Source organism: Sinohyriopsis cumingii, chromosome 3 (assembly GCF_028554795.1).
Source record: "Sinohyriopsis cumingii isolate HCF-2022 chromosome 3, ASM2855479v2, whole genome shotgun sequence".
Lineage (NCBI taxonomy): Eukaryota > Metazoa > Mollusca > Bivalvia > Unionida > Unionidae > Sinohyriopsis > Sinohyriopsis cumingii.
This window is the reverse complement of record NC_142963.1, coordinates 45,698,381-45,723,406: the sequence shown is the minus strand read 5'-3', so window position 1 is coordinate 45,723,406 and position 25,026 is coordinate 45,698,381. Positions and strand designations below refer to the sequence as shown.

General features: G+C 36.8%; 1 protein-coding gene across 2 annotated transcripts; it reads right to left on the bottom strand.

The window, feature by feature from the left end:
* Positions 1-673: 673 nt before the first annotated feature.
* LOC149802788 (uncharacterized) lies at positions 674-15,658 on the bottom strand. Of its 2 annotated transcripts, none has more exons than XM_089952219.1 (4): positions 14,943-15,644; positions 7,636-7,755; positions 5,160-5,297; positions 674-1,262 (listed from the first exon to the last, which is right to left on the bottom strand). In XM_089952219.1, the coding sequence occupies exons 1-4, from the start codon at positions 15,250-15,252 to the stop codon at positions 1,024-1,026; spliced, it is 807 nt and encodes a 268-aa protein (XP_089808345.1). In that variant the 5' UTR covers positions 15,253-15,644; the 3' UTR covers positions 674-1,023. The 2 variants fall into 2 exon arrangements, with proteins under 2 accessions (XP_089808345.1, XP_089808346.1); XM_089952220.1 differs by lacking the exon at positions 674-1,262 and adding an exon at positions 2,139-2,514 and having other exon boundaries at positions 14,943-15,658.
* Between the last annotated feature and the right edge of the window lie 9,368 nt (positions 15,659-25,026).

Here is a 25,026-nt window from a genome sequence, read left to right as displayed (position 1 = left end):
GCATATATAGCAGTAGATCTACATAATCTTAGACGGATTCATGTTGTTAGGGCATAATAACGGAGAGAGAGAGAGAGAGAGAGAGAGAGAGAGAGAGAGAGTTTCATTAACATCGGTGGAATGTACAATTTTTAGTACCTCACATACGAAAATAGTTATATAGACATAATAAAGTTGTCGCTCTTGAAACATACGTCCATTGTTACCATTTTCTCTTAGATATGACAAATACTATTTCTGTATTTTGCTGTAACGAGGATTAAATGAAGTTTCGACCCTGCTCAGGTTTGACGCCTTCCTAGGGTTCGCTTCACAAGATGATATATAGCATCAAGTCGTTTCAGCGGGTCAACGAGTTTCAGAGAAAGACTTCAGCAGTACCATCAATACTCAGTCGCATGTTCTTGGGCATTTCCTTTATCAAACATACACTTGAAACATATTCGAAAAAGGCGAGCATCTTAATGTGATAGTCCCGCAAGGCGACCGTTTTCTATTGCTTCTGCATCCTTTTAAATGTTCGGTTTAACTGAAATTATATTGCCAGGAAACGTGCAAGTATTCCGATTGTACTTAATGACAAACAGTGATGCTGTCATTGAATGAACATGTATATCATTCGCACACTTTATTATACCGAACAAATACCATTATTCTCCAATTACAGCAATAATAATAATAATAATAATAACTTTATTCAAAGAGGGTGGCACAGTTGTGAGGAACCGAATAATCAATTAGTTAACAATTAACAAGTGCCAACATTCTTTAAACAAACTTCTCTTTTGATCAATCAATGAGCTACTGCCTATGACTAGTCTACAAAAATAATGGTAACAAACATTGTTTGATGGTTATGGAGTGGTACTGCTTATTCAATATGACCGAAGACATTGAACTAAAATCAATGAAACTGGCAATAATATGTTTCGACCTCAATGAAGAGGTTAACTGTGCCAATAAATTTTTTGCACTCACAAAACTTTTCAAAGAAGCCATACGTAAAATTTACTGGCTACAAAATCACAGCATGGTCTTTGATATAATGATTCTTAGAGTCCTCGTAGCGAACATCCACAGCGCAAATCCGATGATGCATACCACAATGGCAGCCCAGGCAAAAAAAATGGCCCAGCCTACTTCTACAACTCGGGCATCACACGCCGGTCCTGGAAGCTTCTCTATGGTAAAACTGAAGCACTGGTATTTCTCATAATACATTTTTGTGTGGAATATTGTTAATCCAAATGCACAGAAAATACCTGGAATGAAAAAAGAATTGCGAAAATTTAGATAAGTAATGTTAAACTTCTCTTTCTCTTCTCTTCAATTTTTGTTAAAACAAATTCTCTCCCATTGCTCATCGCATTTTGTTTTGCCTATACGTGGTCCATTTCGAAAGACGTCAACGAGGTCAAAACAGCTCCGATATATACAAACATACTGTATAAACATAAATGTGCAGGGCTCAATTTTAATTTTTAAAGTGATTCATCTATTGTCTAGAAAATTTCGGAAAGTGCTTATCGCATTTCAAACGTTTTTGCAAAATATGCTTATTTATTTATTTTCGTTTCTTTTACAATCATGTAAAAATTAGAAATTAAAACCTTTTTCTCAGCTATTTTGTGTCTGTTTGTATTTTGTAACTATTCATAAGCACATATGTCCCAAAAACGAATAATCTGGATCTTGAAAAGCACATTCTAATGAATGTATCGACTCTGGAATCTGAAGACCATGGCATGATGTGACTTACGTGCTTGTTTTGAAAATTCAATGAACAAGAGTCCTGAAAAACCTGCATGTTCCTTACAAAATTAAGTAGTTGTCAAGTGGAAAAAACAAATATAATTCATACTACGAATTTGTTGTCAGTTTTGTCTTCCAGCTGATCAAATATTACGCAATTCCTAAAATTGATGTCAGATATTTATAGGTGACTGCATTTGTATGGGAAAATATGAACGAGTTTTTCGGATGGAAATACTGCACGACCTTGGGAGTGCAGTATATCCATTCGACAAAACGAGTTCATATTATCCCATACAAATGCAATAACTTTTGTATCATATGCTCTTTTTTCAGCTACTTAAGGCTTAAAAATAAAATACATTACAAGAAGCAGTGTATTTGATTTATGCTTTATTCCAAAATAAATTCACAACCGTAGATTCTCCAATACACAATAACAGTATTCATGCGCACATAGCTCCGCCCACCGACCTTTTAACTTCATAGCGTACCGTGCGCTCAGTCACTCATTTGAAAAAGAAATCCCATTTGCTATATCTAAAATTGAAATTTAAAGTCATATTATGAATGAATGCGTCATTGAACAAAGTCCCCACTGGTCAGGAATGAAGGAATTTAGTTGTTCTGTCAATCCAGCTAAATTCTGATTATCTTCTTCTAGGTGTTTTCCGCACGAAGTACATGTGACTTGAGGGACTGGCGTTGACAACAAGCTGCATAACTGTTTCTGTTCTACCATGGATAATTTGGAATCGTAAGCTGGAAATATTTGAAATTTTTTAAATCTAAATTCTCAAGAAGATGCTGGATTCAACATTGTTTTATTAGAGAACAACAAGCTCTTTTCGTTTAGGAGTGCAATACAATCTACTTTGTAATGTGATTTCGATTTAAATAATGTGGTCTGGATTATAGGCCTATATATTACATTACATTTCCACGATGTGGATCAGTATTTGGAAAACGGCTTGGTTCTTATCAGCACAAAGAGCCCACAAAGTACATTTTGAGGAGATTAAAGTAGATTTATTCTCATTATTATTAACAGTTATAGATGACATATTTTTATGCCCAGTCACTTGCATGATCTATGTTGGAGGGACACCAGCTTTCGACAGTGTTGTTACTGTTGTCTTCTTTACTCAATGGTTGGTAATTCTCCCCTGGAGTTCTGCCCTTCCTGCGGCTCGTTTCATCAAATTTCCCAGTTCATCAACCCCCAATGGTCTCGGATAATACCTGTAATTTTTTATATTTTGTCCAGTAAAATATATATCTTTTTATTTTTTAAATGTACACTTTCATAAAAATCTGTTTTCTTATATTTCGCAAGGTTGGTTGATGCATTTCATTCTGCAAATTGTTTGGTATTTGCAGAGTACACAATTTATTCAGGATTTTCCCCATATTTTTTTGTTTACTTTGATATAATTTTATTTTCATTTTTTCTTTTTACTGTCAGAAAATATTTTACGAATATTTTTTGATATATTTTTTTTTTTTTAAATAAGGACATTAATTTGATCTTTAGAAGTATAATTACCATATCTGGGAAGTTTCTGTCAGTTTCTGCATTGGAACTGGTGTCAAATAAAAGGGGCTATCGGCATCCATCATTTCCAAAGGCCTTCGTTTCAAATATTGCAGGTAAAGATGAACAGGGTCTCGCTCCGGTGTTGTTCCAGTTGAACAAATGCGAGGTATTGTTGATCTGTAGTCATCCTTCCAAGTAACGTCAAATGTTTTGCTATCCCCCTCAGCATATTGAAGATGTGTTGTACCGGTTGAATCTGTGAAAACTAATACATCTCCAAACTTTAATTTTCAGTGCTCGTCTGGGCCTCTAAATCCAAATATTTTTCCAAAAACGTAGAACATGGAAAATTGCAAAGCAGCTGGCGCGTGAGAGCCCATTTCACCGGCCGAAATTAAAGCTTCTTCGTCATTGTGGCTTATCGGCTATGATGCTCTTGCTTTTCTTCCAAAACGAGCCTTTTTCAGTTAAATTTGTTTATAATTGAGTGATTCGATTGATGTCTGAAATGGACGGTTTCTAAGAGAGACGGGATACCCTTTAGCCTTAAGATGCCATTCTATACTGTTTCTTATGGATTCTAAAGAGCATGGCTCATACTCAAAACCATTGGCTTTGCGAATCGTTATAAATATGTCGGCTAAATACGTGTTTAAATGACCTGGAATGATATTTTCAACGCAGCGTGTCTCACGTTTGTTATCATACAGCCCTCGCTGCACATTTCTGTTATCATGTTCAGTCGCCTGCTTTGTTGAAAGTTTCTTTTATGATTCTATGAGTTGATCCACTTCAAATGGCTCATACAGTTGGTTTACTTATCCACAGACAAATAAAATAAATCGAAAGTTCTGGCGCCTGCGTCCATTGTTTGTTTACAATAGAAAGTAGTTCCTTAATGCAGGTGAATGAAATATGTGTATTTGCACGCGAGTTCAGTATGGGATAATACTACACGATTCTGACAATGTAAAGTTAACGGAGAAAACAAAATGAGCATATAATAATTATTGAATACGTTGTAGGTCCCAAGGTTGTAAAATTATTTTCTTACATATTTGGGTGGACGTTATTCCCTTTTTATTTAACTTTATATCTATATTGTGCTTGAATAATTGTGCCTTGTTAATTTCACTCTGTGTAATAGGACACTATATTATTCAAATAATGTTGTTGTTATTGTTGTTGTGGGATTTAACGCCATTTTTCAGCACGCGATAGGCTATGTATGGCGGCCAGTATTAATGGTGGAGGATGAACCCGAGAAAATCCCGGGAAGAACCAATGACCCACTTATTCAAATAATGTTATGGAACTGTAGTATTATTGCCAATGACCATCATTACCATCAATATTGTTATCGTAATCATCACATTGCTAAGGTCAAGTAAATACCAGAACTTATCCATTCTTTGTAACTAACATTCAATACCTAACAATACCACCACAGGATACCTAAAGTGCCAAATATGGTCTCTCTCTCTCTCTCTCTCTCTCTCTCTCTCACACACACACACACACACACACACACACACACACACAAATACACACACATGAAAATAAATATGAAAAGATTTAACGTTGAGCTTCCTTTATCTTTATATTTTCTTTATCTTTATATATTATCCTTCTAGTTTACAAGAAAATTGCAAGGTACCAAAACTTTAAGAAGCGCATTTGTCAAAAGTATAAATTCGTGAAAAGATTGAAATATTTCTCGTATTTACTGTTTCTCAAAGATATGAAACATCCTTCATATTTCCTGTTTCTTATATGTAATGAGCCCTTATGAATCGAACGTGGCAAACCAAATCAAATATATTTACTCCCATATTGCTTCCCCCACTACATGGGCATATATGCGACTTACCTGCCGTACCATACAGAACACCTGTGACCATGCAGGCGGACACCTGCCTCTGTACGATGGAGAGGGTCCCTACTATAGCCGCCGCCACCAAGTTGATAAGGCTGACAATAATGCAAGAGGCGGCGGAATTCTGCATCCCTTCAACGGAAAGGAAAAATATATAATTACAGTACTATTGTCGTGCACCAGTTGAGATTTGCACGGATCTTTGTCTAACAGTTTCTACTGTCTGTAGTTCATTAACTTAATGTGCCCGTTCTATCGGAAATAAAACAATAGAACGATTCATGGTCATATTAATGATTACAAGTAATGCAGACAATAATAGTCACAATGCAAAAAATCTTAAAGTGCTTACATGTATTTATTATTATTATTATTATTATTATTATTATTATTATTATTTAACAATTTTTGACTGTGTGAGTGTAGAAAGACACTAGCTACAGCATACTTCCTATTTCAACATTGTAGTTTTCTTTAAGAATATCAATTTTTACCAGATCTAGTGCGTTGTCAAGGTGACCAATGAGAGTCAGCAGCGTTGGGATTACATAACAGGAAGAAAAATGCAATAAAGAAGGTTGACACGCTAATTAGTTCCCAGTACATACTACATGGAAAATAGACCACAAAATAGAAGGATTCATATATTTTTACCTGGTAAATACTACAGAGGTGATTACAAAAACAAACTATGCGTACCATCCATCTACTTTTCACCTGTTTGCTATGTGCTCTATTTGATGAGTTGCGTTTTAACATCGAACTGACATCAAATAAATGCGTTCAAGACGAATTCGAACAAGCCTCGTTACTCTCCACTTTGCTTATACTACCACAACCAAGACGACAGTCAGGCTATCCTCGTTACAAAAATTGAACCCAACCGCGTCACCACCTAAATCTCCCATTAGTACAACAGTTGACACAATAGCTAGTTTTCCTACATTTTGCATGCACAAGTGCTGTTTATAAGACCATTGATATCTAGCCACGATTATGTAGCCTATTCCATACAGCTTTTCATAATCACTTTGTAAACTTAGTCACATCATTGTTACATACCATTATTCTTTTGTCCTCTACTGGTATTTTTCCAAAGTACAGACCTTATTTTTGTTCATCACTGTATTGCATGAACTCTGACTCCGAATGATTGATATCGGTTTCCGTTTCATAAGGTCGCAATTGTATAAACAGAATAAAGTTGGTACTAAAACAACCCAAAGAGGATGCAAGTTTTATACTGCTTGAAACTTGCAATCAATCTAAAATCAAAGATTGTTCTCTTATTTCTAGCCTATTGGATGCAGATTTGAGGGTATGTGGCAAGAATGAACCAACATGACGTTCTGTAGAATGACGTCTAGCATTCGACTATACAGTTTATAATCCCAAAGCTTAGCATAGCCAGCGTAGCAAGAAAAGTACGTGATTACGTCCACAATTGACATTTTATGGGCGTTAACATGAGTGTTTGCACACATGACTCGATGCTAAAATGGATGACAAGCGTCTAGCGTACTTTGCCAAAACAATGATGATAGCTATATATGTCTAACTAGAGAGAGAGAGAGAGAGAGAGAGAGAGAGAGAGAGACCTATAGCTTAAACACTTACTCGGTAGCACAATGCTTCTATTAAAACATAATTTTGATTTGCATCAAGATGCAAAAGACAGTCCAACAGTGCTGTGCACCCTATTTCGTTTACATTGTACGTGTCTGGTACACCATTCTGATATTATGGTAAAATTTTATTTATGAATTCGATTCAGGCAGTCCAAATAGGAAGTACTCTATTGCTTCAGGAAGTATAATCTGCCTCAAAATACCTCTATAGTTCAAAACCTTCTAATAAGAGGACATTTTAGCTTTCTCTAATAAAACGGATACAAAACTGTGACCTAACCAAACAGAAAGCGAATCCAAACGATCCCGTATCATACTAGATATTATACAGTATTTATACTCCTATCTTAAAATTAAGTCTTATGAAACACTGAATTGGCTATAGCTGCCAACTGTGTGTTTGTTTTTATTGCTAATTTTGTCTGTTTGTATTTTAATTATGCATAGCTGATTCTGTGATAGTTTTTGCCTTTCTAATATTGTTGCTTTTACGTGGGAAAGGGTATAAATAGCCAAGTAATATGAAAGATAGCCAAGTCCTGAAGTAACTCGTTCAGTCTAACTTTTCATTTATACTATTTTGCCAGTGGCGTAGAAACTGGCCAAGAAACCAACCCAGCTGTCGGAGAGGGGAATTGGTCACGCCATTTAAGAGCCCAAAATTCCCATCAACGGCCAGGACATGAATTTCTTGTTTTGCCACTGTATGCAATATCATACATTCAGTTCATGAGTCGACGGTTTCGATGAAAGATTGTTCAATAAGCACTGACATACAAGCAATCATGGGGAATAGAAGAAGATGCCATATATCTACAACGGAGATACTTGATATGATTTACCTCCAATGCCTTTCATTTGATCTGATAAATTTGCGTACTCCTCATCGTACTCGCTGACGTACAGGTAACACCTCTTCATCGTCTCTCCTTTTATTGTCTCCAGCCGATAGCGAGAGTCGTCTGAATTACAAGCAAATGAGAAAATATTGTAGTGAAGCGAAATCACGTGATTCGTCAAGTTTACAGGAGTCAAATATCTAGGACAAGCCTTTAAAATCATATCATAATTTCAAGATTTGACAAGAATTCTTTTTTTTTAGACTTCATGGTGATACGTCTAAATTTAAATATATTAGTATTTATACAATAGCATAATGACAACGACGTTGCTGGTGATGATGAATCTTAACTTACACTAATCCTATTTTGATTTTAAGTCATTGACAAAAAACAGCTATTCTTATATATATATATATATATATATATATATATATATATATATATATATATATATATATATATATATATATATATATATATATATTCCTGGTATTCTTTAAAGGTCGGTTGCTTATTGGGTGTGTTGGATCGGAGGGGAACTTTATTACGTCATAGTCCATGGCCGAGTCATACCAAAGACTTATAAAAATGGTACTAACAGCTGCCTCGCTTGGTGCTCAGCATGAAGAGGTTAGTGTTAGGACAGGTCTGCCTGGTGTCAGGATAATGTGACTGGTTGGGACATCATGCTACATGTCTGCGACATGATGCCCCAGTGCTAGACATCACTATAAACTGCCACACTGCAGAGACCGTAGCGATATGTCTACTGTTAAAATTGTTAAAGCTACGTTAAAAATCCAAATCACACACACACACACACACACATACACACACACACACACACTTATTACGTAAAATAGTCACCCGTGCATTTTATTGTTATTAGTTACGAAATCTAGTTAGCTAATCGATGTTGACTTTTGATATCAAACAACCTGTTACAGACCATGCATCAATGACAATTCACTTCGCCCAGAAAACTGGTAAAGTTAAAGTCCAAATTTAACCTAATCGGCAAATTAACCTTATAGCGAGTAGACATTCACGTGAAAGAAGGTTTACTTGATGCAGAAATTCCCATATTTACTGTAATGTATTTGTGACCGAATATTTGCAGTCCACGATTTGGAACACTAGACTGCAGGATATATAGACAAATTTCATTTTGAGTTGGAATTACATTACATATTTACCGGGTAAAAATGCAATGGTTGGATAAACATCTGTCAGTCTGGAGACCGGTTTCTGCCCACACTCGTCTTTGAACAGAGGTGAATTTATTTACCTCTTTAAGTTAACATTTAAACCACGTTGTATATAGGGTGGATTCCATGCCACAAGTTTAACATCCCACTCTACCCTCACCCTTCACACCCACTATCAGCTGAGCAATACCCCTAGTTTTACTTTTTGTTGCTGTTCTTGTCTTGGGGTTTTAGCCATTTTTCATGTTATGATTTGTTATGCATGACTTAAAAAGCCCCTGTTGTGTATATTCAGACAGACAACACCTTTTGTCCATAATTCCTTTTATGACTAGAATAAAATAATGGCCACCAAAATGTTCATTGAAAACAAATTCTTGCCAAAGGCGGGGTTAATAAAGGTTTCCCACGATCGCAGCCATTCAGTAAAGAGAATACTGCACAATAATTTATTGGATTTATTTGGACCAATCAGAATTACATAAAGTGATATGTTAACATGTTATTATATCAAAAATATTAAACGGCACACACTATAGGCAAACTGTACGGACTAGTGATAACATCGTTTACTCTATAACTGGTTTCATATCATAGCAAAGTGTCATTTGGTTTCAACATGAGTTCAAGTTAATCAGATGAAAATGTTTGGACCAACATGGCGACGGATGTACATTTCGTGATTATTACAGTATAATTTTGATTATTTTCATATTGAAATCTTTAAGGTTATAGTATATATCAAACAATCAGACATAATGCGATGCCATTTAGTAAATAAGCTCGACATGATCTCTAGTGAGCTGAAAAAGTCATCTTATTTATTTATTGATTGCTGCTGTCGGATGGTAGTTGACTTCCTGACGTCATTGACTTTGGGGTCAGATTAAACATTTAGCATCGAGTCGACGAATCAGTTATACGATGCTATATTTGCTTAGCAAAATTAAAGGAACCAAAAAATTGCCTTAATTTTAAATATTTAACAAACGTAGTTGTAGCTGTAAAGGTTATCGTCATTTAGCGATTATTTATTTGAACATCGTTAATCGTTGTTAAGAAGATATTCCTGAAGCTATGTAATTAGCTCATTAGATGGTACAGTCGTCCTACCGAACAGTATTCACGAAACTTAGAATAGATGAGCTTCGAAAATTGCCACCGTCAAAATTATTAATGAGACTATATGTGGATATTCTCACCTGAAAGTGCATAACAATTAAAGTTAGGAATACTTTTGCGCATTATATATTTAAGGCCTGTTTTTTTGTGCGTGGCGTGAATTACCGATCTTTTGGATAAGATATGCGTTCTGATAAATTATACTAGTATGAAATCAGAACAAAATTTCAGGTGTGAAATAACAGATCCGTCAATGTTTGATCTTAAGCTTGGCTGGATGAAAAAAAATATATGGATTAGTACGTTTTACAACCGAAAGGTGACAGCATATGCTTTCTTAAGTTCATTGGCAATAAAGAGGAAAGAACAAATTCATGCCAAATGCCAAATGTACCCAATACTTTCCTAACGTTTTTCTCTCGTTCTTGATATGAACCTAAAGAAAGAATTGGAAAATAATCCATCCCTTTATCCCGTTAGTTTTGTTACAATATATATCTTATGAAAACTCAAAACACGGGCAAAATCTGCATGAATGCAGAATCGGAAACAAATAAAGAGTACAAGAAATTTTTTTTTTTTTTTTTTTTTATAGTGGAAGTAAAAAGAACAGAAGAAACCTTTATACAAAACAAGCTAAACTTTTCTGGACAAGAACCTTTCTAGTGAAATTTCGCCCCTGAAACTGTCGTATCGAGCTTTTGAAGCACGAATTGTGTCCAAATATTCATAATGACTTAAAATCAATTTTGCCAGTGCATATTTTGCTCTCAGCAAATTGTGGTTGTAATGATTAGAGATCTTAAAGTTCTTCCAATGTCTCCAGATTCAGTTTTCAAAATAAATCAGTATAAGTGCGCGTCTTGTTATTGAATCGAAAGTAACATTGGTGATATGTTTCCCTAATCAATATATCGAGTCAGTCTACATTAATCTACGGTTTTCCGTTGCTAGTTCAGGCTGAATGGGTGTGTCGTGTTTCATATTTACTGCAAATGAATATTTGCGGTTGACATAGCAACGGTTGCTTGATACAGATCTCATTAGAAGCTGTGATATTAGTTGAAGGTTATAGCAACTGTGCCATTAAAATGTAGTCTTAAAGGTTGTTGGTATGGATAAGAAACCTTGCAGGATATTTTTTTTAATTTTAGGTAACTAATGAACACTGAAGGAACTCACAATACATCTGAAAGTCAAAGTAATTCACCACTTGTTAAATGCATTATTATTATTATTATTATTATTATTATTATTATTATTATTATATCATCGTCCTTATTTAGCACCTATTATCTATAGGATATTTTCTTGAATTTGATTTTACTTGCTGTCGATTTTTAATTGACATTAAGAATTGACAATATCCCTAGTATACTTGTGGATATAATATGATTTGGTATAATTCGATTTTAGTCACCTAGGTTTTCAAATAATTTAATCTACCGCACGAATGTACGACAGAGATATGTTATGTTTGAAACTGAAGACTCTCTTAAATCACAGATGCCCTAGAAATTATCAAGCATTTCGACATAAAATGTAACTGAGCTATATATCATATGTTGTGGTAGCATAACCTTGGCTAGACTGACATTACGATAAGGTCTGAGAGCAAATGTAAAGGATCAAATCGTAAGGAAATCAGTATGCCAGAAAAATAAAGTTATCAGCTAAATTTCAGCAGCTGCCTGCTATACAAATGTCTTGTGGTGGAATTGGAATTTATGAAAATAATCGGAAATCGTCGTCTCTTTCCGATGCCAGCAGATGCACTTTCTCTGACAACTGAGTCACGCTTCTGGTGCTACCGAGATAGCTTTATCGCAGACGAAACGAGAGTATTACCACATTCTTGCTTTTGATACCCTTTTTATAAAATAAAAATTACTTTCTTATTAGAAACTGAATCCTGTTTTTAAAAAAATTGTCATTCCTGTGAAAGAGGGTTTACCTTGTTTCATTTAATTTTGATAATAGTTATCTAATTTATTTCCAACAAGATTCATGTCAATTTAATGGCGAGCACTGTGCTCATGTTGTTTGTTGCTAGGCCCTTCCGTGTGTTTTCATATTATTTAACTTCTAATATTTTGAATGAATTAATTTTCTTTGAAATTAATTTCCCGTCCACCAATTTGGCTAAGTCATAGTATGTTTGTGAGCTTTTCCTTTCCATTTGGTGTAAACATTTTTTGTATGGATCCTATCACAGCAACGGTTACACATATACGTAACGAACGTACTTAGTCTCGATCAGGATTCCTTCGGACAAAGCATGTCCGTTATGTATCTATAAAACCGTTGCTCTGACCGGATGCATGGAATAACATTTTCATTTTTGACAATCACATTTAATAACAAATGAAGTTTTCACTTTAAATATATTCAGTATACACATTCCATTTCTTCGATATTTAATTGATAAAAGGACATGCCATAATTACAAAATTAAAGAGTTCACACTAACAGGCAAAGGGAGCCACTAATCAGCTGAAAATTTTACTTGCTTGCCTTCTTCTATAAAGAAAGCGAAAATGACCCCTGGCAGTGAATTTTTAGATGTTCTCCTAGAAACAGTTCTTATTACAGCTTTTGAGATGCTTACTAAACCAAATGAGTGCTTACAAGGTTGCATCACTGGCGAAATGTACTGCAGCCTTGTAAGTTGTTGATATTAATCGCGCCGCCAAATCAAGTATTTGCACATTAACATGCATGTGTTTTACGACCTGATTGACCATCAAAATAATACTCGTTAATGGAATGTGTCATCATCATCAACAGAAAATACTTGGATATACTTCCAAGTAAGGACATGTTACGTACCGGTTATGTGTCATTTTTGGTTGTTACTGGTACATCATGTATTTAGTTATATTTTGGTGTTGTCGTTGCTGCTGTTCTTGCCGTTGATTTACCCCTATCTTTAAACAATGATAGGCTATAAATGGGGGCCACTATAGCTGGTGAAGGAATTATCCCTGTCGAATCACCGACCCATGGAAAGCTACTGCCATGCTTTCTCCTGTACTCACACTGGCCGAGCCCGAGACTCGAACCCACTCGAACAAAGGTAGATGGCAGTGACCGGTAAAGGCGTGCTATTTAGACCACTCAGCCACCCTGGGCCCATTTTAGCCATAATAGTTTCATATCAGCACAGTATAAACACAGCAGAAACTATACACTAAATTCCTTCCAACTGATAGAAGCGTCTAAATTACATTATTGTAATTACAATTAGCTATAAATAGCCAATTAACTCCCACTGGAGCACGCTATTTTGTTTTAGTTCTCAAAAGCTCCCCCGAAAGCAACCGTTGTATAGTTAAGCTAATTATCTGCAACATCAGCGACCACTTTGTTATGTACAAATGAACACTGGTATGAACACACTCGTGCATGTGCTCTCGACACATTTACATCGGTTGTTTCAAACTACTCTAGTTTGGGGAAAATTTCGACTTTGTCATTTTCTGGTGATGTCTTAGAAACTAAACAAAATATAATTGAATGTTTAGTGACCATTATTTAAGTACTTGTGTCTATATGTATTTACAGTATTTTAATTAGATACTTCATATCAGTTAAAATTAATTACAATATATTATTTATTTTGTGCTGGCCAAATTACATGGAATAAGAACCAAGCAAGGCACTTGTACCTCAAATGTACTGATACTTCCCGTATCAACTGATTATTTTAACGTGGCTTCTACTTAGAACATATCAAGCCACGCACAAAACATGGTGAAATGAACTCGAATATGATAGTGTGAATATCTGAGGATGAGCCGCATATGAGTGTGTATAACTATATAATTTTCTACCTTACTTGGATCATTGGATCATTGATTTTTGGTTATGTAAACACCGCGTTTATCTCCATCTGAGACCATAACATTTGAAATTCCCCATGAAATGCAGGTTCTACCTGTTGTTTACTACATTTTGTATTATACGTTTAGTAACAAACGTTCCAAGTATTAAAGACTTTATTTTGTAAACATTTGGAACCTTGAAGAATGAAATTTTCAATTAGATAATAGTTTTTTATGTAGAAAATGTTAACTGTGACCTGAGATCAAATAAGCTCCATGTAATCTTGTTTATTTAGATATTATTCATTATAATCTGTTGTATGATTGTTGTGTCCAACTTTTTTGTTTTTATATGGAAATTATTTATTTAAATTGTTTAATTCATGTTATTCTTCTCTGGAAATACAAAGTGCTAAAAAATAACATTCTTGGAAATGGATTCCCGGATTAATAGTGAAATACAAATAAGCATATATATTTGGATTGTATTATTGTGATTCAACAAAAGACTTGGCACATCACTACGACACAGACCATCACAGGCATATCAGTACCTCTAGGGATGGTTTTGGAATAACACTAAAGTTGATTCGGCACATTAATAATTGGGACTTACTTTAGAAATTCTATGATTATTTGGGATTTAATTCACAACACCGTAAGTTCTTTTTAAATTTTTCACTTTGTGTTATAGGTAAATAAATTATTTGTTGAATTTTACAAAACTTCTTGGTTTCGCTCTTTTCTATCAATTAGTTTAAGACCACACACACACACACATATATATATATATATATATATATATATATATATATATATATATATATATATATATATATATATATATATATATATATATATATATATGGGTGTGGGTGGGTGTCTGTGTGTTTCCTTGTTTTGTTCCCAATTATCCCTGTTCATCCCTTCCTTTGCTTATACTCACGTGAATTTTGAATTTTCACTAAGTCACCATCTTCATTATCTTCTGTTTCTGCTTCCATGCCTTAAGTTTGCTTTTTATAGCGTTTTAATAAACTTGCAAATGTTAACCAGTTTGAAGTCGCTGTCTGAATCATAGATTGCAAGGTGGAGAGAGAGAGAGAGAGAGAGAGAGATTTTCATGCAAATTATATGAAGAAAAAAGACTTACCAGAAAGAATATCACATGTTCTCCATATTCCGGTGTATGTTGTAAACAGAAAATAATTTTTCAACCTACTTTGTTCAGAACCATTAACAAAGATTGTCTCGTTTTCAGTGAATTTTGAAAAGTCATTTTCTGATGTGGCAAGATCAACGGAATACTTCATGGATCTGTTGTTGGTGTACTGTGATAAGACATCCATCCGGAAGGCTACAGATTCCCAAGCATCGACTGATATAGCGATTATCAGGAATAAACTTCCCAGTATCCCTGCTCCCACCGCGAACGACACTAACATAAATAAAGGCGACACCATGGCCAAACTTCTTTGGCTAATTTGTCGCAATACCACGTAAAAGTCTTTGGTTCTTTGTATCAAGCATGTGGGAAGAATCTGTCTTTATCGATTGGTCTAGGTTTAGTAAAGACCGCTTTCCGCTGGAAATGGCACGACTCTAATGGTGTCACCCGAAGATATGTTAAATCAATGTGTACGTAGAGCCCGTTCACACGTTAATTATGTAAAATGTTTCAACGATTGATAACAATACTTCTAATTATTATTAATTACTGTCTACCAATATGTGAAGCTATTAAAAAAACAGTTTGATTGTGACGGTAAAGTCAGCAAATAAAGTCTATTGCTTTTTTCTCAGATTGATGCCATCAGATCGCATGCCTAGAAATGATCTAGTTTGTCCTCATTCTGTGTTAATGAACAAACAACAAATTACCCACCTATGCAGGTAAAACTACTTTGTTCCTGTCGATTCTGCTACTGTTAACGTTATAGCATTAATCAATAGACTGGCTGACACGGAGTAATCATGCAATGACGTGAGGTTCATTATCATTAAAGCTGCTGGGCAAATTGAGAACTCAGAATAATTGGTTTATGTCAACAGTGGTTTCCGTCGGCATAAATGCCTAACTTTAATGCGATTTTACATATCAATAAGAGAACTAGAATGAGTGTTCCGCATCATGCAACCATGTTTTTAACGTTTTATTAACATTTTTTTTGCATTTCAAAGTGTTTTCAAAATCAACATTGAATCCTTCCGCTATCTCTACATCGCTCCGATTTTCTAAGGCCAAATTGTGCGATTATTAAGGTGTTGGCAATCAAATGTACTGAGGCGAGGTTTGCAAAACGAGTGTTTACTGTTTCTGGTAATCAAAAAAGTCGGAAAAGTATTTCTTCACAAGCGGGACATGTTGAGGGAAGCCTTTGATTTGTGATTTGCCCGCAGGCTGTTACTTAACCATGCCAAACATGAAAATTTTATCGCGGGAAAATGTCAGTAAATCACACGTGAGGTTGTTTATCACTGGTATGTTTCTGTTATGTTATTTTGTCTACTGACGCGATAAGGAATAAATGAGATCTTGAAATGGAATGCTCAAGATTTCAGCTAATAAAGGATGATAGCAGATTACAATATTAGAATCATATAGTTATATTTTCTATCTGTTCATTTATCAAAAATGTCAGAGGATTTTCATGTCAAACACGATCAAACAGTTGCTGCGCTTTGTATGACCTATACATAAGGACGGTTGAGTGAGAATATCGCAAACGATTTGTACTCGCTTCAATAATTCATACAAAACTCCATCATAGTCATAAGGAAATAAAAGCTAAGGACTAAAAATATGTGTTCACAAAATCCTTAAAGCACATCTTTTATAACAATAACCTAGACGCAAAGGTCACATGGTCTAACGAGCGTGTGACATAATGAGCTGTCTTATCTTCAAAATAATTCATGCAAAGTATGACGAAAGTATATAAAAAAAAGGTTTAGGAAAATTAAGCAAATATTTAAAAAAAAAGGAAAACATTTATGCAAATTTTCTATGATTGTGCCATTGACACCTGGATTAAAGGGGTGTAACATCATAAAGTAGAATGAACGTTCCTGTCCTCAGAATGATTTATTCCAGGTATGAATATTAACAAGGGGTTTAAGAAGTATAAGCAAATGAAAAAAAAAAGCTTGAATCAATGCCTTAACACAAATGTTTTGCGTTTGCTGTGTTTGCAACATATATACAACTTGATACGAATGGTAAAATGGACTTAGGATATCTGTTCAACTGTGGTATTCTAGAGGTTTTAAAGCGATGTAGGCTAATCTATAGCGAGAAGGTGGCGTCAAGAGTAAGTAAATGTACCAAATTCGTATTTACAAGATTGGCCCTAGTTTCATTAAGCATCTCTTAATTTCTTTCTCCTATTGAGATTGTGCAGTATCTTTCATATTGGCACGGTGAGTTACTCTTTTAACATTAAAATAGACCTGCCCCCCCCCCATGAAGTTCTCAAAACACATCTTCTAAGACTTGTCGAATGAATAGGAAAGCAGTGCAGACATGTAATGATATTTGGGAAACACTCAGCCACAAATCTAATCAAGGGTCGGATGGACAAGACAAGAGCGAGAGAGCAAGCGAAACGAACGCATAGAGATAGGCATGGATGGAAAGCTGATGCTGAACCTGCGTGTGGAAAAAAAAAGAGGAAACAATGACTTGGAAAAATTGAAACACATAGTCGGACCATTCACCAAATAAGAAGAGATAGACCACTACATGGATAATGAGACCGTACAACTTGCGGAGAAAACTTCTGGACTGTATACAGAGGCTCGCTATGTTCGCGATACTTTCCGTTCGCTCTCAAAGTCATTTGATAAATTTAGACTCGCAAAGCCGCACAAACCTCCCCTTTTCATGTTCTGTCATGCAGTCTGAACGTATGCTTATCGAAAGTCACAGCAAACACACAGGTGACGATAGAGGAACTTGCACGCGCTCAGAAGCAAATGCAGGGAGATTGAAATATTCCACCGAATCTTGTTAAATGGCTATGAGAGCTGACTGTGAGAAAACGTAACAGCTGAACATTTTAACAGTAAAAAACAAAACAAAACAAAACAACAGAAGAAAAATCATGACAAGTGAACTGATTTTCACTGTCTTGATATAACTTTATACAATCATATCACTAGGGTCTACTATCTTGTATCAGCGGAAAGGTAATAATCCTCATAAAGTTGACCATAAATCAATATTGCTAATCAAACATTGATTTATGCATAAATCCTATAATGTGATAATGAAAGCTCGTAATTTTTCCTATGATTTAAAGGCATTGATGATACACAGTTCATTCAGAGGTTCCGTTTTTAAGGGGGTTGGGTGGGGTGGGGGTGACATATAATCTATACATTGCTGCACATCATTCTGATTCGGATAATTTTCCGCAGCTTTTGGACTGGTCGGTGTGACGAGAAATCTAGTTCAATAACATGCCCCGACTTGTATCGTTTGATTTTTTCCCATCGATTTCAAGTAGCTTTCTTGTCCACAAAGCGGTTTTGGATACAGTCTGATGATGATACACAGAAGGCAAAACAAAGTTGATGGTGGGTGGATGACAGGATGGAAAAACGAAAGGACATTATTAACTATCTCTTGGATTTGCTACCTTCATCGAGAGCTATACAATTATGAATTTATGCAATCCGTTCGAGTTGAACAATAGGCACTATACTTCAATGTAAGTAGAACTAAAACGTACCTGAGAATGGGATTCATTGAATGCTAAAATTAGCAACAGTTTCAAAGAAGCCTATGGTCAAACGAAATCCATATGGCCTCAACCTATGACCTTATAACCATCCCATTACTTAAAATGTTTCATTTTCTCTGTTATATGATGAAAAAAAACAAAACGTTCATGGAAACGGAAGGTACAGTCACTTCCAAAAATGTTCAAGCGTTATCCCAAAATCTAACATGAACTATTTAACCTTGACTTTGATTTTGGATCTCTCATTCGAAGACTACTAGTATTCCAGGCACACTCGTGAGCTTGTGTGCAAAGTCTCGTGCAAACCTGTTCACGGGAATATGAAGTGCAGTCGTCTCCCAGTAGCTTAACTGTTTGACACAAGACGTCAACATTGGACCTTTCTAGCCTCGTAATATCTAGTAATTTTCATTATATCAGGTAAACTTCTGCACAATATCTAAAGACAATTAATTAATTGGAAGAGAATATGAAGTACATCTAATGGCCGAGCCCTGTACCAGTCTAAATAATTACCACAGTTTGATATTGACACATGGCATTAAAAGGAACATGTTTAAGTTGTAACTATTTTTCTTCTCATAATAGAGTCGTGAGTAGGTCTGATGATAGTAGTGAATGGGGTCACCCTAGCGACAATGGGAATTAGCATTAAAAACACCCTTGGGTCACTCTAGCGACAATGGAAATTTAACATTATCCACCCTGGGTCACTCTAGCGACAAAGGAAATTTAACATGGGCAAAAAACCCTGGGTCACTCTGGCGACAAGGGAATTTAACATTGGAGAAAGGAAATATCCATGCTAGGGACATTCTAGGGACAAAGGCATTCGAACAATGGAAATTTAACATGGGAGATATTGCTGGGTCACTCTAGGGACAATGGGAATTTAACATGGGGAATAGAGTTTGGGCTTGTCTAGGGACAAGGGGAATTGAACATGGGGAATAGAGTTTGGGCCTGTATAGGGACAAGGGGAATTGAACATGGGATTTTTTTTTTTTTTTTTTAAATTTTTTTAAAAAGGGGTAGGCAATGGAAAGTCAATCTCTTTTCGAGAAATGTGGGTGGCCCTGAAAAGGGTCTTTGGTTTTATGTTAATATTAACATAGACGGCATCTGTTACATCTTCTTCTTCTTAAACTCCTTCTAACTGCAGGTCCATACACAAGTACCCTCTTGAGGCATCCTTGTCTTTCTATGTAAACTCTTCTCATCAATAGACTAGTATCTGTCCTATCGACAACAGTCCACTTGGACCGGACATACATGGGTATGTCCGTCCTGAACATCATTGTTGACACGAGGGTGGAAGATTGAACGTCGGTCCACATCTTGAGGCTCCGAGAACAGGTGAGTGATTGCGCTGAACTGCGTTTATTTATATGGAAGAGGAAGGATTGAAACGGATTGAGTTCATTCACCAATCCAAACACGCGTGACAAAATTCAGTCAGCCCGCATCCAATCCGAAGAGAGCAGTCTGTGACGTCACGTGGTCTATATAGATTCGCTAGCGCCTGTGTGCAGTCAATCTATGTGACAGTGATTCAACATGACGGAAACTCAGAAAACGATTCACTGGGGTGCACCAACAGTGGAGACCGTCCAAGGGAACCCGGACTTACTTTCAGAAGAGGTACAATGGGATTTTGTGGATTTTCTTACCTCGCAAGAATTTGTTCCGGAACCTTCGTCTCATTCTTCATTACCGCAAGTGGAGAATTTTAGACAGAGACAGAAAGAAGAATTGGAGAAAATTATGCAACGACAAAAGGAAGCGGAACAAGCTTTTCTCCTACAGCAACAGCAACAAGAAGAGGTAAGAAAAATACAACAACAAGAAGAAGTAGCAGCAAAGAAACAAGAGGGTGAAAATCAAACGGCCACGGTACTGTTGGACATTTTAGCGGAGTTAAGAAGTCTGAAACAAATGTATCAGACTTCTTTATCACGACTGAAGAGAATACGACCTTCCCGAGCTAAACACGCCAACCCTGTGACTAAGCCTACCGTACCACCCTTAGTGATTTCAACCCAATCATCATCATCAGAAGCAGGCCTCGGCCGTGGCAAAGGCGTAAGGCAGTTAAAGTTGATTGCTTAAACTCACCCCTACACCAAAAAAGGCCCTTTTCAGGGCCACCCACTTCTCTCGAAAAGAGATAGCCTTTCAATTTGCCAATAACTCAAAAATCAACAAAAAAAAACATTTTACCCTTATAGTACGTGTCTGTGTATGAGTGCGTGAGTGTAGCTTCTTATTTAAAATCAAAACTCAAAGACACTTACCTTATATAACACTGGTCAACAGTGAAATCATTACTGACTTGAAAAGGCCCTAATCTGTAGTATTTTGGTGTGCCGAACACGAATATAACCGTGAAAAATTTGTATTGGCTCTCGTTTTGAAGATATTCATATACCTCATTTTCTATGTTTCACTGTGTAAATTTCTCCAGTAGGACTGCAGCAACATCCGGAATAATGATGTAACATTGCATAATACCATCATGCTCACATCATCCACAGTTGATTGCATCATTTTCTGATGCAATGCAATACTAATGCCATGCGGCTGCTGAAGTAAGTTGACGTCAGCAGTGTACTATACATGTGTAGGCCTATTATACTAATGCCAGGCGGCTGCTGAAGCTGACGTAAGCAGAGCACTATATAAAGCCCAATCAGATAGGTTCAGCATTTAAAATATTTTAGACGTTGTGCGAGACAGTTCAAGCTACTGTTACATAAAACTTATTATTTTATCCATTTACGTACAATAAAGAACAGTAATGCCTCGAAAGTGTGTTAATACCGCGGACAATTTTTGCTATATTTGTGGGGAAGTGACATTTGCCAACCAGAAGAAAAGTATCAATTCTCAAGTGAAGAAGGCATATCATCTTTACTTCGGATGCAAGGTTGGTGACCAAGACAAGCCTTGGGCTCCGCATATATGCTGTGCTACATGTACAACACAGCTTTCACAGTGGTTGAACTGCAAAAGGTCATCAATGCCGTTTGCAGTCCCAGTGGTGTGGAGAGAGCCAAGCAACCACCTAAATGACTGTTACTTCTGCTTGGTTCCTCCTCTTTCCGGCGGAATAACGAAGCGAAAGATGTCGAGAATAGTCTACCCAAACATTCCGTCTGCATTGAGACCAGTTCCACATGGTGAGGGACTTCCTATTCCAGAACCTCCAGCAGAATATTCTCTTGATTCATCTGACGAAGACAAAGGTGAGTCGACCTGTTCTTCTCCTGGTCCATCAGCATGCAGTGATCCAGATTTTCACTGTGGTGCATCATCAACCCCACACAGAATAACACAGGAAGAACTAAATGACCTGATTCGTGATTTGGACTTATCAAAGAACAAGGCAGAATTGCTAGGATCAAGACTCCAACAATGGAATCTTCTAGAAAAAGATGTCACAATTACTGCATATCGAAAGCGCCACCAGCAATTGGAGCCTTTCTTCAGAAAGGAAAGTAATCTGATATTCTGTTCCGATATTGAGGGCCTCATGAATGCTTTAAAAATCACTCATGACCCACAAGAATGGAGACTATTTGTGGACTCTTCGAAACTGAGTCTCAAGGCTGTGCTTTTGCACAATGGAAACATTCTTCCATCTCTTCCAGTAGCGTATGCTGTCCACATGAAAGAGACATACGATAACTTAAGGCAGCTACTGAATTCCATTGAGTATAACAAGTACAGCTGGCACCTCTGTGGTGATTTGAAGGTAGTTGCCCTTTTAATGGGACTGCAGCAAGGATATACAAAATACATGTGTTTCTTATGCGAGTGGGATAGCCGAGCAAGGGAAATGCACTACATGAGGAAGGAATGGACTCACAGGCAGAATGTAGCCATTGGAGAGAAGAATATCCAACACCCAGCTCTGGTTGAGGCTCAGAAAATCTTGCTACCACCCCTTCACATCAAACTAGGTTTGATGAAGAACTTCGTGAAAGCCATTGACCGGACTTTGCCAGCATTCCGATACCTGCATGAAAAATTCCCTCGACTCAGCGAAGCAAAGATTAAAGAGGGAGTTTTTGTGGGTCCTCAGATTCGAGAGCTTTTCAAAGATGACCGGTTCAACAACTTGCTGGAAGGTGACGCGAAACAAGCATGGAATGCTTTTCGCCTAGTTTCTACAAACTTCCTCGGAAATGTTAGGGCAGAAAACTATAAGGAACTAGTAGAAGACATGTTGATGAAGTATAAGAAACTTGGCTGCAATATGTCTCTAAAGATTCACTTCCTTCATTCCCATTTGGATTTCTTTCCTAGCAACTGTGGTATTGTTAGTGATGAACACAGCGAACGTTTTCATCAAGATATCGCAACAATGGAACAAAGATACCAGGGAAAATGGTCCACTACAATGCTGGCTGACTACTGCTGGACACTCCTCAGAGATGCTCCCGAACAGCTGTACAAGAGACAGGCGAAGAAATCTAAGATGTAGTCAATGACTTGATTTTTTATAGGTAGGCTATTACAGTTGACCTTTTACTATTAGAATGCATTTCGTTATGTAAACATTAATTTCTTGCAGATTACAAAAAAACTAGAGCCAATTTTGCAATTTGACTGTCATATTCGTGTTCAGCACATAAAAATTGATAAGAATTGACTAATTTTATTTCAGTAACATGACTTTTGTAAAAATTTGTTGTCCAGTGTAATTAATGTATTCTTTTCTCCATAGTTACAATCCAATTCACAATTCGCAACAGAACACTTTATAAATTACATTCACTTCTTCTGTTTCTTTTTTTTACTCTCTCTTTTTTTCAATTTCTTCACCGTCACAGTCTTTTCCTCCTCTTCCTCCTCACTTTCTTCCCTTCTTCTTTTCTTCTCCTGTTTCTTTTTCTTCGCCTGGCTGCTTTCTTCCTCTGAAGAATCTCTCTCTTCTTCTGAAGAATCCCTCTTTTCTTCTGACTCCTCTTATTTCTTTTTTGGGCAATCTGGAGACCAATGTCCTTTTTCTTGACAATAATAACAGGTATCTTGACTTTTGTCTTTTCTAGCCCCTGTTTTTGTTCTTTTTTGACGGTCTGGACACTCTGAAGACCAATGCCCTTTCTTCTGACAGATATAGCAAGTATCTTGACTTTTATCTCGAAAGGAAGGAGAGTAGTCCGTCGGCTGGTCTGAAGAGAATTTTCTAATGACCCCTCGCAAAGCTCTGATGAAACGTTCGATTTGGCTAGTCTCTTCCATCGTTGTGCTCGGTTTGAGAGTGAAATGAATAATGAAAGGACAAGACACACACCCTTTTATATACGCTGGTTTGCCATGACTATAAATTAGTCTATGGTGTTTAAACTTGAGTCATTTGACGTTTTGCACTCAAGATGAAACGATCCTATTCATTCGAGAAGAAAGAAGAAGAAAGTAAGAGGCAGAAACGTGATCTATCGCCTCGTACCAGAGCTGAAGTCTTGGCACAAATTCATGCCAGTGATCTTGAAAAGGGCATGAGTGAACCACAATCTGAACCCTCTAAACAAAGTTCACCACCCTTAGTCAACCCTGAAAAGTACTATTCCATTCGAGAGACGGAAAAGCGCTCCTCTAGAAAAATTAGAACCACGGCTTACACCTACACAGTGAAGTTTAAAGATTTCAAGTCCGACGTACCATTGGAGAAAGCAGAAGGGTTTATCACCGAGATGTGGGATTCTTTGCTCACCACACTCAAGCGACAATGTCAACCCAAAGAAGACGATCGCTTGACACTATCCATAGATCACGACAGCTTGAAATCCCCTGTTTGGATCGAGTTTAGCAGACCCGCAGAACTAACCCTTTCCAAAGTCATGGACAAGATTCAACACGTACAACAATCTAATGACCAGTTTGACATCACCGATGGTAAAGACACACTGAAAATGGCCCACGTCTATCCTCCTCAAGGGACTGGACGCAAAAAGGTCTTATTGGTGGACGACCTTCGCAACACCAAAACAAGTCTCGTCCAAATTAACAACCCTCAAGACCAGATGTGTTTAGCCCGAGCCATCGTGGTGGGACGAACCTATGCCAACAAGAACGACACGACAGAATGGAAAAGAGACTGGAAAACTATTCAACGATCCGACCAAGCCAAACAACGAAACGAAGCAGAACTCCTGTTGCAACAAGCTGGCCTGTCCAAAGACACACCCTGTGGCATTCCTGAGATGCAAAAATTGCAAGATGTCCTAGCTCCATTCTACACCTTGAAAGTGCACCCTCAAGAAATGCGCGGACCTCTGTTGTTTCGAGGGAAAGACTTTAAGGATGGAAAATACATTCATGTCTATTATCACGATGACCATTTCGATACCATTACCAGTATCACCGGAAGCCTGGGATATGTTTATTATTGTGAGAAATGTGACTATGGCTATAAAAATCGAGAACAACACAAACATTGTGGATGGAAATTGGCAGGATGTTTGGCCTCTCCACCCTGTCTGAGCG